General features: G+C 41.3%; 1 protein-coding gene across 1 annotated transcript; it reads left to right on the top strand.

The window, feature by feature from the left end:
• Positions 1-7: 7 nt before the first annotated feature.
• Positions 8-10701, top strand: RBM24 (RNA binding motif protein 24). The gene is made up of 4 exons (XM_053973828.1): positions 8-308; positions 837-960; positions 2060-2114; positions 8588-10701. The coding sequence occupies exons 1-4, from the start codon at positions 141-143 to the stop codon at positions 8916-8918; spliced, it is 678 nt and encodes a 225-aa protein (XP_053829803.1). The 5' UTR covers positions 8-140; the 3' UTR covers positions 8919-10701.
• Positions 10702-12887: the final 2186 nt, after the last annotated feature.

A 12887-nucleotide genomic window follows, 5' to 3' on the forward strand; every position in this document is an offset into this window, starting at 1 on the left:
AGAGAGGAGAGAGGAAAAAAAAAAAAGGAAAAAAAGAGCGGGGCTGAGTCTGGAAGCGGGTCTCGCCGCCCAGGACCCGAACGCCCCGGCGGCCACGCGTGGGTGCAGATCTCGGCGCGGCGCGCAGGGCCGGGCTGAAGATGCACACGACGCAGAAGGACACCACTTACACCAAGATCTTCGTCGGGGGCTTGCCCTACCACACCACCGACTCCAGCCTGCGCAAGTACTTCGAGGTCTTCGGGGACATCGAGGAGGCGGTGGTCATCACCGACCGGCAGACGGGCAAGTCCCGGGGATACGGCTTTGTAAGTGCCGGGCGCGGGGCAGGGCGGTGGGCGGCTGCGGGGGGGCATCGCGGGGAAACTTCCGCGGGGGCCGCTGTGAGAGCTCGGGGGCCGGGAGGGGCTGCCGAGCGTCCGGCTTTTTGCTTTTCTCCCTTCTTTTTTTTTTTTTTTTTTTTTTTTTCTCTTTTTATTTTTCTCTCTCCCTGCTGGGGAGTTTGGATAGAGGCGGGGGGGGGGGGGTGGGGGATTACTGAATAAGGAGATTGACGGGGGGAATTGCCCAATTCCTCGCACGCTGCCGGCGCGCCTGTTGCTCGCTGATACGGCCGCTGCGGGGTTTATCTGCCGGCGGCCGAGCTCGGCCCGCGCCCTCCGCCCTGCGCCCGCCGCGGCTCCCGGCGCTGCGCTCCGCTCGGCGGGCGGGCCCGGGCCGGGGTCCGGCCAGGGGCCCCTCGGCGCCGCCCGCGGGTACGGCCGGGTCGCTGCTATGGGCGGGAGGCTTTTCCTTCCCCGCGGAAAGGGATCTAATGCGCGGCATCGCCCGTTAAGGTCACCATGGCTGACAGAGCTGCTGCTGAAAGGGCTTGTAAGGACCCCAACCCCATCATCGATGGCAGGAAAGCCAACGTGAACCTGGCGTACCTGGGTGCCAAGCCGCGGATAATGCAGCCAGGTGAGGAAGCAGCCCCGAATGGCTTTTCTCTCCGTACCTCAGGTTTGTGAAGAGAAGAGAGTAAAACTTCAAAAAAAGGTAGTGCTGCCCTCCACCTTCCTGAAGTACGCACACAGTTGGGCGTGCTTTGGTTTTCATTTTTAAATGCAGCATGTGGTAATTTTCTGGCTATTTTGCACATGTGCCTTATTTAAAAAACAAAAGCAATCAGAGATAAAATATCTGGAGTTCCCCAGGAAGACTTCCACAGCTCAAACACTTCATTGGTTATTCCTGCTGCTGGGAATGTGGTGGCGCTGACCATTTACAGTATCATTGCAGGGTAAGATTGGCCTAGGAGTGAATCGCTTCCAATGTGTGCGGTCTTATTAACACAAACATCAAATATCTTAATACAAACTTCTCAAGCAGATGATGCAGATTTTAAAATGAAATGGCTTTTCTTAAGACCACTTCTGAGACACTCTGATGTCCTAGCCGCTTCCCAGACTGTTGGGACTCTTTGCAGCAAGACTGAAAGGAGCGTGGAGTGTGTGCACATTTGTACTCTAAAAGAGGTCATTCTGAATTCTCTCATGTTTAGCCTGATGAACACTTGTGTGAGTAATTAAGTATCCGCCAAGAAAAGACAGGGTTTATGCTAGGGTGTCTGGAGAGCAGAAATAAAGTTGGGATTTGACCCCCATGCTGAGTCCTGATGAGTAGGGGTGACTTAAATTTTAAGTCTGTGGAAGTTGCACAAATACACTGATGAATGGAAAGTACCATCCAGTCATTCAGATGCTAAAGTTAGGGATCCAAATGGAGCACTAGATAAAATGTGAACGAAAACTCTGTACTTGTTTAGAAAAAGTCATTTTCCTAAACATCTCTAGGAAAGCGTGTGCTTTATTGGTTTGCGTTCTCTGTGCGTGTATGGACTGATACATTTTGCTTTCTAATTTTTGGTTCTACAGCCTTTCAGCTGTTGCTACTGCAGGCTGTTAGTAAAGGCTCTTACTCTGCATTTTTTGTGTGTGTGTATATATATATATATATAGCTTAAATAAGTGGCCAAAAAAACACCCATACAGAGAATCTGATGTGTTTTTGTTGGTAGGTTTTGCCTTTGGTGTCCAGCAGCTTCATCCAGCTCTCATACAGAGGCCTTTCGGGTAAGTCTCAATGGGACCTCAAACAGGGGAGGAAATAAATCTTTTTTTTAAAAAAAAAGGAAAGAAAAGTATGATCGTTGAAGGCCTCTTGCAGTAGCATCCTTAAAGCTGGCCAGCAATCCTGAAGCTCCCAGATTTATAAATGTATACTCATAAATGCGCTCACCTTGTCGGTCATGTTCTAAATGACGCAGCTGAGTCAAGTTGTGTGGGACGTGGCCCTTCCGACTAAGCAGTCCAGTCCCACATGACCCTATGATAAAACAAGGAGGTATGACTTGATGCAAGATTGCTGTGCCCCGTTTCTCTTTTTTCAGCTTGACTCAATGTTATTTATCTCTTTCTAATCTGACAGGGATCGTTTACAGTTAAGATAACTGATCAGAAGGATATGATGATAAGAGGTGGAATAGTTCTGTTTGGAATTAAACTCTGTAACCAGTAGACTCAAACACAAACAAGCTAAAATGGTGATTAACGATGCATGTATGTTTTTTCATATAGTCAATAGACCTCCGTGTGCTTTTTTTTATTTATTACAGTAATGAAGTGGTGTTGATAGCTAAACTGTGTGCTTTTATTTAATTGAAAGAGCTGTAGTGAAAGTTTTTTGGGGGGGATCTTTTTTAATTTTGGTTTTGTTGTTGAGGAGTGACTTTGCCATGGGGAGCAAAGGGCCTTTTTTTTCCTTGCTTTCAAGCTGTAGCCTGTGACTTTTTTAACCATATTTTGTAGTGAGTGCTAAATTGTGTGATTTCTTGATTTTTAAGTAAATCAACATATTGCTTGCATGTTCATAATTTTTGGGAAGTTTGTTCTTGGGAAGGGCGTGGAGCTCCTTATTAACGATGTGCGTCCATTTGGGCTTTCTAATTTGAGGGGATTTTTTCTTCAATCTGTCTTTAATATGTAGTGCATTTCTCCTAAATTTGAGTATAAGCTATTCCTAAGTGGATCTAACTCTTGCTTTTTATAGGCATATCATTAGGAGGTGAAGTCTGCTTTAAGCTTTCCATAGTGTCATTTCACTAATGCACAGTGACTGAGAAACTCATTGCGAAATAGTGCATTTTGCTAATTAATGCATAAGCTAACAATAAAGTAGGGAAAACGTGTCACAAATGTATTTTGTTTATTTGCTTAGAATGCCTTTAGAATACCATATTTATCTGTTATTAAGCAACAACAGCTTCTCAGTAATTTAATTTCTCAGAATGGAAGGAAACAGTTCCTATGCTGAAAACGACAGGAAAAAGTTTTTCCTAAAAACTTCATGTAATTTTAAAAGAGTGTGTTGATTATTCTGAGAGTGGGAGAGTGGGGAGGCCGTAAAAACATTTTTTCTGGGTTTTTCTTTTCCTACCTTGTTATGATCATCCTCTACTGTATTTTGCTTGCTTCTTTGAAGTGTGAGATGACAATGTGTATGCAGTGATCAGTTTATGATGCCTGCACTAAGGCAGGCAGGAGGCAGAACACTTCTTCTCCAGAGCTGTTAAAACACTTGTTGAAAAGGGAACTACTGAATTGTGCAGGGATCAGCTGTGGAGAGACTGAGTCTTTGCTGAGCACAACAGAAAAGGAGTAGCTGTGGCAGTCCTTTGCTTAAAGGACTCTGCAAATGTAGGAGTCTTTCTTGCTTTCCTTACCCAAAGCCAACAATAGATGACATAAACCATGTTTAAGTCAGGGAAATCCTTCCAGCAAGCTGAATGAGGTTGGATTTCTAATGCATTGCACATAAATCTGAAAGAATGTTGGTTGCAGAGTCATGTATATATGAAATTGGTAATTTTTCATCCTTGGCTGTTGCATTTCTTTCACAATGTGTACATAACAGAGATTACCAACCCTTCTTCCTCCTCAAAATTTCCAGTTACCTGTGCCTTTATCTAAAGTATGTGATTCAGATTAAGGAGAACAACATTCACTAGGATGAATGAACATCTTCATTCACTTCATTGGCAGTAAGAGAGGATGTTTCGGTGCTTATTTGAATCTCCTCCTGTTGAAGAGTTCACTTTTGCTATGTGGTTTGCACTGAAAAACATGGTCACCCTAAAGCCTTTGTTCTTCCTGTGCAGTTGCACTTTGGAAGTACACTTCTCTAATATGCTGTGTGAAACAGGCTGTAGTGGTGATTCACTGCCAATACTCAGCTAATCCATGCCCAAAAGCTTCAAATGTTTTGTGGTTGAGTTTTGGGTTTTTTTCCTAACAATGCTAATTAGTGAGGTGCTGCCATATTTTGGTACAGTCAGCTGTTCTAGAATCACAGAATCATAGAATGGCCTGGGTTGGAAGGGACCTTAAAGATCATGTTGTTCCAACCCTTGCCATGGACAACGACACCTTTCCCTAGGTCATGTCGCTCAGAGCTCCATTCAGCCTGGCCTTGAACACTTTCAGTGGTGGGGCATCCACAACATAATGTTTCACATCTATCAAATAATAAACTTAAAATAATTTGATTACATCACATTACATTTAATGAGAAGATGCAGAAGTTCAATATTCTGACTTAAGTACAACACTGTTGTGGTAGAGGGAGACAGAAACTAGATTAGCTTCAATGCATGATGCATTTAAAATGCAGGGAATTTCTTTTTATTCAGTGCTGCAGAATAACATTTCTTCCTGCTTTTTACATTCAGCATCTATCTTACTGTTAGTGTGCTTCATAGAAAGCTGTTTGATCACAGGACTGGTTATTTATACAGCTTTGTTTTCAGGATTGTTTATTAAAATACTATCTCTGAATTCAACAGGAATTTATGGAGGGGGAAGACGACTTTGCTTCCCAAGATAGCTTTTCTTGTTTTGCTAATGTAATTTTTACTTTAATATTGGTGGGAAAATTCAGGGTTATTCAGAGGTATTGCTAAAGGATGTAACTGGTGTGGAGATTTTTTTATTTTCTGTCTAAAACCTGTACTTATATCAAAATTAAAACTTAACCACTGTTTTCAGTAAGAGCAGAGTTAAATCCAAAGTTATTAAGCCCATTATCAAATGGTTAGCTGATATGACATGCTTGATATCTTCCAAGAGTTAGGCAAATCTGCCTTTCTTAAGAGGGAAGGAAAAGCCCCCTCTTGAGTTTGTGATCAAAAGACCTGTATAATACTAGACTACAGATACTCTGAAAAGAGGGAATGAAGCTGGAACAGTCAGAAGTTAGCCTGCTGTTATGTCCCCTTAGTGGCTATCAGATAAAAGGAAATGTAGTAAGGGTTGTATGTTTAATGTTTATGAAACCTATTTCTGTTAAAAGGAGAGCTGTTCATTGGTGGAAATCTACTCTTTAATTATGCTTACAAAAGCAAACAATGCCATGAAAGGGCCAAAGCAAAACATTTTGTTTAAAGTTAAATACCTAGTTTTGTGAGAATGTAATGCTGAGAGTTAAAGACGCACTACTCCTGCTGAATTTCTATATGCCACAGCTCTCTGCATTAGTCTCAAAAGTCTTCTTTCCTTTGAAATTATTTTTCACTTTATTGTTGCCTATAGGATTATTTTTGAGGTCTTCAGTTAGACATAAATCTTCTGTTATAACAACAAAGAAAGTCTTAAGGCACGTGGCAGGGATGTAGGTCATTTAATTTTGAGTATCTCAAAGCTACAGTTATTCCTAAAGTTAAATACGGCTTCTATTTTCCTTTATTGCAAAAGCATAAAAGAGTAAATACACATTCCAAAATAAAAACTACTGCCAGGAAAGAGAGCTTAAATCCTGTCAATTTCTCACACTATCACTCCGAAAAGTAAACCAGCAGCTTTTATTTAAAATTAAGGATACTAAGGATTTCTAGTGTAACTGGGAATTGCTTTTTCAGCTTTTGACCTGGCAGAGCATGAAAAGCAGTTGGGTTCTGAATGGCTGAGCTCTTCGTGTCCTGGCCTGTGCAGTAGGTAGAAATTTACTTTGGCCATATAAAGCCATTTTACTTGACTGAAAACAGTTGTAGCATGACAGATGATCAAAAATAGCCCCACTGCAGCTTATGCTGTCAATCATCATGTGTTAAATGGCATGGTGGAGAAGAGCCTGCACAGGGTTTATGTTTATTGTAGGGTAAGATGTGGCAAACAGATAATGTTTCATAACTTCACCACCTGTTAGTTTCTTGGCTTAAATAAACCGAGTCACAAGAGCTTAAGTGGAAGCACATGTATCTTTTTGTCTTGTTCAAGGATATGGCCGAGTGTCCAAGTATCTTCAGAAAATCTTAGAAACATCAGTTCAAGGCAACACAAGCAGCCTGATAAGCTTGCTTACTGTCTCTTCTGTTAGAATTACTCTCTTCCACAAGTGCTGAATGTAAAGATTCCTTTGATGTGATGTTAAATGGACTCTTTGTGATGCAGAAGAGGCTCTCTGTGACTTCAGATTTGTTTTTATACTTTTTTCCCTAAATGCTTAGGAAATATGGTATTATGCTTACTGGAATTGTACTTGGTTGGTGACCAATACAAAATGCTTGCTTATGCTCATCTATATGGAGAGCTCAGGTAATGATGTGTATTTGAATGCACAGAGCCAGCTTAAGTATGCTTCAAATGCACTTCTGGCTAATCACTTCATAAATTAGGTGAGTGTTAAAAACCCAACTTATGGTTTCGTTTTATGTTTTCTTTCCCTTCCCAATCCCTCCCTATTTGTTACTCTTTTTTTTTTTTTTTTTCCTTCCCACAATAGGAAATTAATTTCATTTACATGTTGGGTTTTTACGATTGTGGTGTTCATGTCTTAAACATGGCAACTGAACATTTCTCTCTGCTAATAATCCTATTCAAGCAACTGAGCTCTTTTTTTCTGATAAAGAAAACTAAGCTGTTTTAAAGTCTATCACTTATTTTAAACTATGTTTTGCTATGATTCCAGTTGACAGTGTCCCCTCTGATTGCAAATGCTTCTTTGTTGACCACTTAAGTACGTCTTAAAGCTATTTTTAAAATTAAATAAAAAATCCCCCAACAAACCCTTTCCATGAAATCTTGAATTTGGAGAATAGAGGACACTTTTTACTACTGCAGTTTTCATCTGTGCTTAAAGTGTGTTCAAAGGTTGGTGCAGTCTTTAGAGGTGTCTGTAAAGGTAAAGAAAGTTCAGTATGAAATAGCAGTGAATCTGTACAAGAAGTTTTTCATGCATTTGTAGAGATTCACTGGCTGGGAAGGAATTGCATATATGAAGGACTTCTCTTTGGAAATCCAGATGCAAGACAGGGTTATGAATGTAAAATGAGAATTATACAGAGTATTTTTAAAAAATCATATTACATGATAAAATCCAGCCATGACATTAACATGTATGTATACTTGTGTGCTAAGACAAGGACATGACCAGTTTTTAAAACTAAAGGGCTAAGTAAACAAGCCAAGAAAGCAAATTATGTGACTTGGACAAGATGGGAAAGTGTTTACTCATCTATTCAGAATGGTTCTTTCTTAAACTGTAAATTTGTGGTTTTTTTGCTTTTATTAAGCACCAGATCTATTTAGACTCAATCTTATGCCCACCTCCCAAAAAACTCTATGCTGTATGTCTTGCATAGAAATAAACAAGCTGGCACAAAACAGGACATCAGTGACCTGATAATCAAACAGGTTTGACTCTTGTGTCCTTACAAACTTTTATAAAAGTGTGATGCACATGTACTTAGGAGTCACTGTTATGGATTTTAATAGCATCTATGTAGCTTCCCCTCAATGGCCTCTTGTGACGGAGTGAGCTGCACTATCGTTCGTTTGGAAAGTGTGATTCTTGCTGTGTTTACCACACTTGTGAACTCTATTTAAACTCCTTTGTCGCCTGTGTTGGTTTTTTTCTTATTTTTAATAAGGGTGACTGAGGTTGCAGAGAAATTAATGTGTGCTGAGTCTGCATAGCAACTTAAGTAGGGTTGCCACAATACGCTCTTAACACGCCTCCCTGGGAAGACTTGACATAAAGTCAGAGTTCAACCATTTTGTTGCCTTATTGGCTGTTGTCAAACTCATTATAGTGATGCTGTCAAACTGCTCAGTTACTAATAATAAAAGTATTGCAGGAAGTAATTTTACTAAGAGTCGAATAGTTAAGAGAGAAGAGGGGTAATAAAAATGACTTACAGGTGATTTGAAAAACAAGTACTGCAATTTTCCAGATGCAGTAATAAAGCTTAGTCCTTCAGAGTTGTCTTACAACAGACATCAATAATGCTGGTCCTTCTAAAGATTAGAATGGCATTAAAGAAATTATCCTCAAGGAACACTGAACACCCTGACTTAGCTATAACGCTGTGCTTTGGAGCGATGCATCGCTTCAGGCCGGTGAACTGATAGTTGGTCCAGTGAGTCAAGTTATTGTGGCAACCCTATGCACATAACAACAACTAAATTGAGTTTGTTTTAGTTCGGAGTACGGATATGACACTTAGGCGCTGACTCGCCTACCGACTCTAACTCCCTCTCCCATCTTTCAACAGGATACCCGCTCACTATGTCTATCCACAGGCTTTTGTGCAGCCTGGAGTGGTAATTCCCCACGTGCAGCCCGCAGCAGCCGCTGCTTCCACCACGCCCTACATCGACTACACCGGAGCGGCGTACGCGCAGTACTCGGCGGCGGCGGCTGCCTATGAGCAGTACCCGTACGCCGCCTCGCCGGCTGCTGCTGCCGGCTATGTGGCAGCCGGGGGCTATGGCTACGCCGTGCAGCAGCCCCTCACCGCAGCAGCGCCCGGCACGGCCGCGGCGGCCGCGGCGGCTTTCAGCCAGTACCAGCCGCAACAACTGCAGACAGACCGCATGCAATAGCAGGTGGACTCCTGAAGAAAGCTCGCGCGCTCTCTTCCTCTTCTCGGCCTTCCAGCATAAGTAGTTAAAAGAGACAATTCGTAGTGACTAAAGAGCTTTAAGGAAAGCGATGCTGTTGCAAAAGTAAAGATTTTTATTCCACTGTCTTCATACAGTATGCATCCAAATCTTGTTGTTAGAGGGGAAGGGTAGTGCAACGTGTCTAGTTTCAAGTATCAAGCCAGAAGAAAATGGGGGGAAAAATACTGTACTGTCATGAAAGACTGGCAGGAGTAACAATGGGACTTCATATTTTCAAACGAACAAAAAAGAACCAAAAAAAAGCAAATATGTACTTTCTACAGTATCAGGGAAGCAAAACTGCCTTTTATAAGTAAGAAAATGGTATCTGAAAAGTTTGAACCAGGGAAAAAACTTGAGTCAGCAATATGTAACCTTTATTCATTTAAGAGGAAACGAGCTTAAAGCACTGATTGTCCTTTCTAGCTTTCAGAAGTTGTCTTTGTGAGACAGGACCTTGTCACTGTCTCACTGATGGGCACCGAACAACCCAAGGAAGATGGCCAGCTAGTAAGATGGTGGACAGGCACCAAAGTTATTTTCTTCTCTGTCCTCTGGATGAGTGGAACTATGGAGCAAGTGATGTGGAAGTAAGCGGTGCAACAGCTGTAGAGACAATCAATAACACAGACAGTTCTGGACAGAACACATCACTCGTGCTCATGTGATGAGCTTGTCACATCCTAATCCCTCGCCCCATCCCGTTTCACTTTTGGGAAACTTTAACTGCTGGTGTCAGCGATTCTGATTCTAAAATAGGATCAGCCCTTTACTACAACAGCCTTCTCTTTCTATTTATTGCATCTATTCGTAACTTGTGAATAAAGGCAAGAAGAAGCCTAATGAATTAAAACCTTTTAAGAACTGTTTTAAGGGAATTTTCTTTTCTGAAACCATTTGTACAATTTTAATATCTATTTCAGGATTATATTTAAAGTATTTATTAGCAAACATACAGTACACAAGGCAACTTTTTGTTACCAAGACTGCAGTTCCTGAAGGGTTAATGGTATGTGATTTATACTGTGCCTTAATTGTTATGCTATTTAAAAAGAAATATTTATTTTGAAAGTTTTACTATGCTGCACTCTAAAGAAAGCGACTTTAGATGTGACACTGTAAAATTATGTATTCATCTCATGGTATAAATTATTTAGTAGGCTTAGATGTAGCATATTAAATATTAACCTAATTAACTAAGGATGTTGACTTGGATTTATTTAAATTCAGTATGTGCACTGTATGAGGGTACTCTTAAATTAACACTTTTTTAGGTTTTTACATAAAATATTGCTAGTTCATTCTTTTCCCCTCTACTAGTTATTCATGTAGACCTCTCAAATACATTAGTGCAGTTTTCTCACTCATCTGTATGTAGACTGACTATTTTTCCCTTTGCTAGAAAATGCTGCTTTACATTGTCCTGTGAAACTACAATACTTGCAATTTTTATTCTTGACCGAAATGGAATTTAATATTTTACACTGTATTGGATTTTTTTTTATACTTGAATAATTTCATACAAGGGAAGACAGGATAGCATTTTTATGGACTTTATCCAATGTCACTGGATTTATTTGAAGTATTCTGAATACTAGCCAGTGTTACAATGTAGACATGACTCTCCTGTGCATATTATTTATTCAGTATGTATATTGCTTTACAACATTTCAGATCTCTTAATCTATTCACTCGTATTAAAACAATAAAAAATGTTGTCTTATCCTGTCTAGTGGTGTTCTTGCCAAATTGTCTTAGATCTTGTTTAGTTAAAACTAAAGGGGCAATCTTTTAATATAAATGTTCTGGGTCTGTGGGGTGAATAGCAGCATGCACACTGACTTGAAATACACAGATTGATGAGATCTGTATTACATGGAGGAAATTCTTTTAAGGAGATGGAGAAGATCTATTCTGAGGCTTGTCATAAAATAATTCAGAATGGAAGGGACTTTGGAAGGTTGGAAGTCCCTTATGTCTGTCCAGTCAGGTCTTAAAAAATCCCCATGTGGAGACTGAACAACATTGGGTAATCTATTCCACTACCTGATTATTCCCATTGTGTTATTTTTTTTCTCCCTTCTATCTAACCAGCACCTCCTTTGCTCATTACAGCCGTAGTCTCTCTTAGTTTGGCAGAAAGCCCAGCCCTATCTTCTTGATAATCTTCTCTTAGGAACTGGAAAATTGCTGCTCTCTTCCATAGGCTGAACAAACCCCAGTGCTTCACCCTCTCCTCACAATTCTCATGCTTCAACCTCCAGCCATCCTGCTGACCCTTCAGTGGAGTCGTTCAAGTCTGCCAACAGCTTGTACTGGGAGCCTCTAGACTGGACCCACTATGCCAGCTGTGGTCTAATGAGTGCTGAGTAAAACAGAATAATCAATCTCCTTGACCTGCCATCTGTGCTCCTGTTGATACAGTCTGATGCACTTTCCCTGCTGCCAGAGTTTACCACTGACTCCTGTTCAGCCTGCCCCAAGCCTCCCACGTCCTTTTCAGCAAAGCAGCTAACCAAACCGTGGCGGCTAGTTCACCTGAGATAAAAGAGTGCTCTATTTGTCCTGACTGAACTCCATGATATTCCTGTTGGCCTAGTCCTCTGGCAAGTATAAATCCCCCTGAATGGCAGGCCTGATCTCTAGCATGTCATACACCCTCCATTAAGTATAATCAGTCCACAGACCTCACGATACTGCATCCCATCTCTTCCTCCAAGTCATTCATAAAAGTATCAGACCAGCCAGATGCCAAAGAAACAGCGTGTAACCAGTGGAGACAGAGCATAAGCCCTTTTGATCAATGATTCAGTTAGGTTTTTGCCTAACTATCAATTTGAACTTGGATACAAGGATTCTGTGGGAGACTACATAGAAAGCCTTGCTAAACTCAAGGTAGACAACACTGTCTGCTTTCCCCTCTTTGACAGATGAAGTCACCTCATCACAAGAGACAATTAAGTTGGTCTGGTGTGATTTATCCTTGTAAATTCATGCTGGCTGTTCCAAATCACCACATTCTCCTTCACGCGCCTGGAAACTTCTGCCAAGATGGCTTGTTCCATGATTGTTCAGTATTTCCCTAGATTGTCCTGCATGCCCTTTTTCTGAAGATGGGTGCATCATCTGCTTTTCTGCAGTCACAGACCTCCCCAGTCTCCATGACCTTTCAGTGACGACAGTAAGCAACCTCAGAATGGCAACATCCTTGGGTGCATCCTGTCAGGTCTAATGGGTTTATGTAGACTGAGCTTCCTCAAGAGGTCCCTGAATCAATCTCCTTCCACACCTGGCAGTTTTTTGGTTCTTGAGCCCTTCCTACAAGCAAAGTGATGTTACTAAAAACCTAAAGGGCAGGACACCTTTTTGCATATAGTAATTTAACTGGGAAGCAGTGAAGTAGCTGCTCAGATGCAGCTGACAATGAATTTGTAATTTTTAGGACTACTTAACGTTTCAGTGTCAGTCCAAGCCACTAATGATCAAAAGGAGTTGCCACCTGATGTAGAAAGAAGGCTGTGTGAAATGCAGTGTTAGCCAGTTATTTGAGGAATGGGGGATGTTCATACAATATTCATACTGGAATTCATCACTACAGCTGTCACTCTTACTGTGACTTCAGCAGAAGCACAAGCTTGACTGCAGAATTTGAGCTACTCTTTTCATTCACAAAAAGGGTCTTGTTCATCTGCAAAAGAAGGGAACAGTGAAATTGAAGTGATAGAAAAGATTTTTCCTGGTCTTGGGGTCAGACTTCATTTCACCATGGACGATTATGAAACTCCAGAACTGGAACATTCACTAACACCCTGGCCTGATGCTGTTATGGTTCTTAACGAGTGCTTCAAGCCTGGCTGCTGAGAAGCGTTGCTGAACTGCCCTTTGCAATCTGACCTTAAGATCTTCAAC

This window comes from Vidua macroura, chromosome 1 (assembly GCF_024509145.1).
Source record: "Vidua macroura isolate BioBank_ID:100142 chromosome 1, ASM2450914v1, whole genome shotgun sequence".
NCBI lineage: Eukaryota > Metazoa > Chordata > Aves > Passeriformes > Viduidae > Vidua > Vidua macroura.

Bases quoted from the DNA above. Each gene is read 5' to 3' on its own strand.
- RBM24 (XM_053973828.1), top strand. From the start codon at position 141: ATGCACACGACGCAGAAGGACACCACTTACACCAAGATCTTCGTCGGG. The intron at 961-2,059 runs GTGAGGAAGCAG...TTTTGTTGGTAG, and splicing joins GCCGCGGATAATGCAGCCAG to GTTTTGCCTTTGGTGTCCAG. The intron at 2,115-8,587 runs GTAAGTCTCAAT...ATCTTTCAACAG, and splicing joins CTCATACAGAGGCCTTTCGG to GATACCCGCTCACTATGTCT.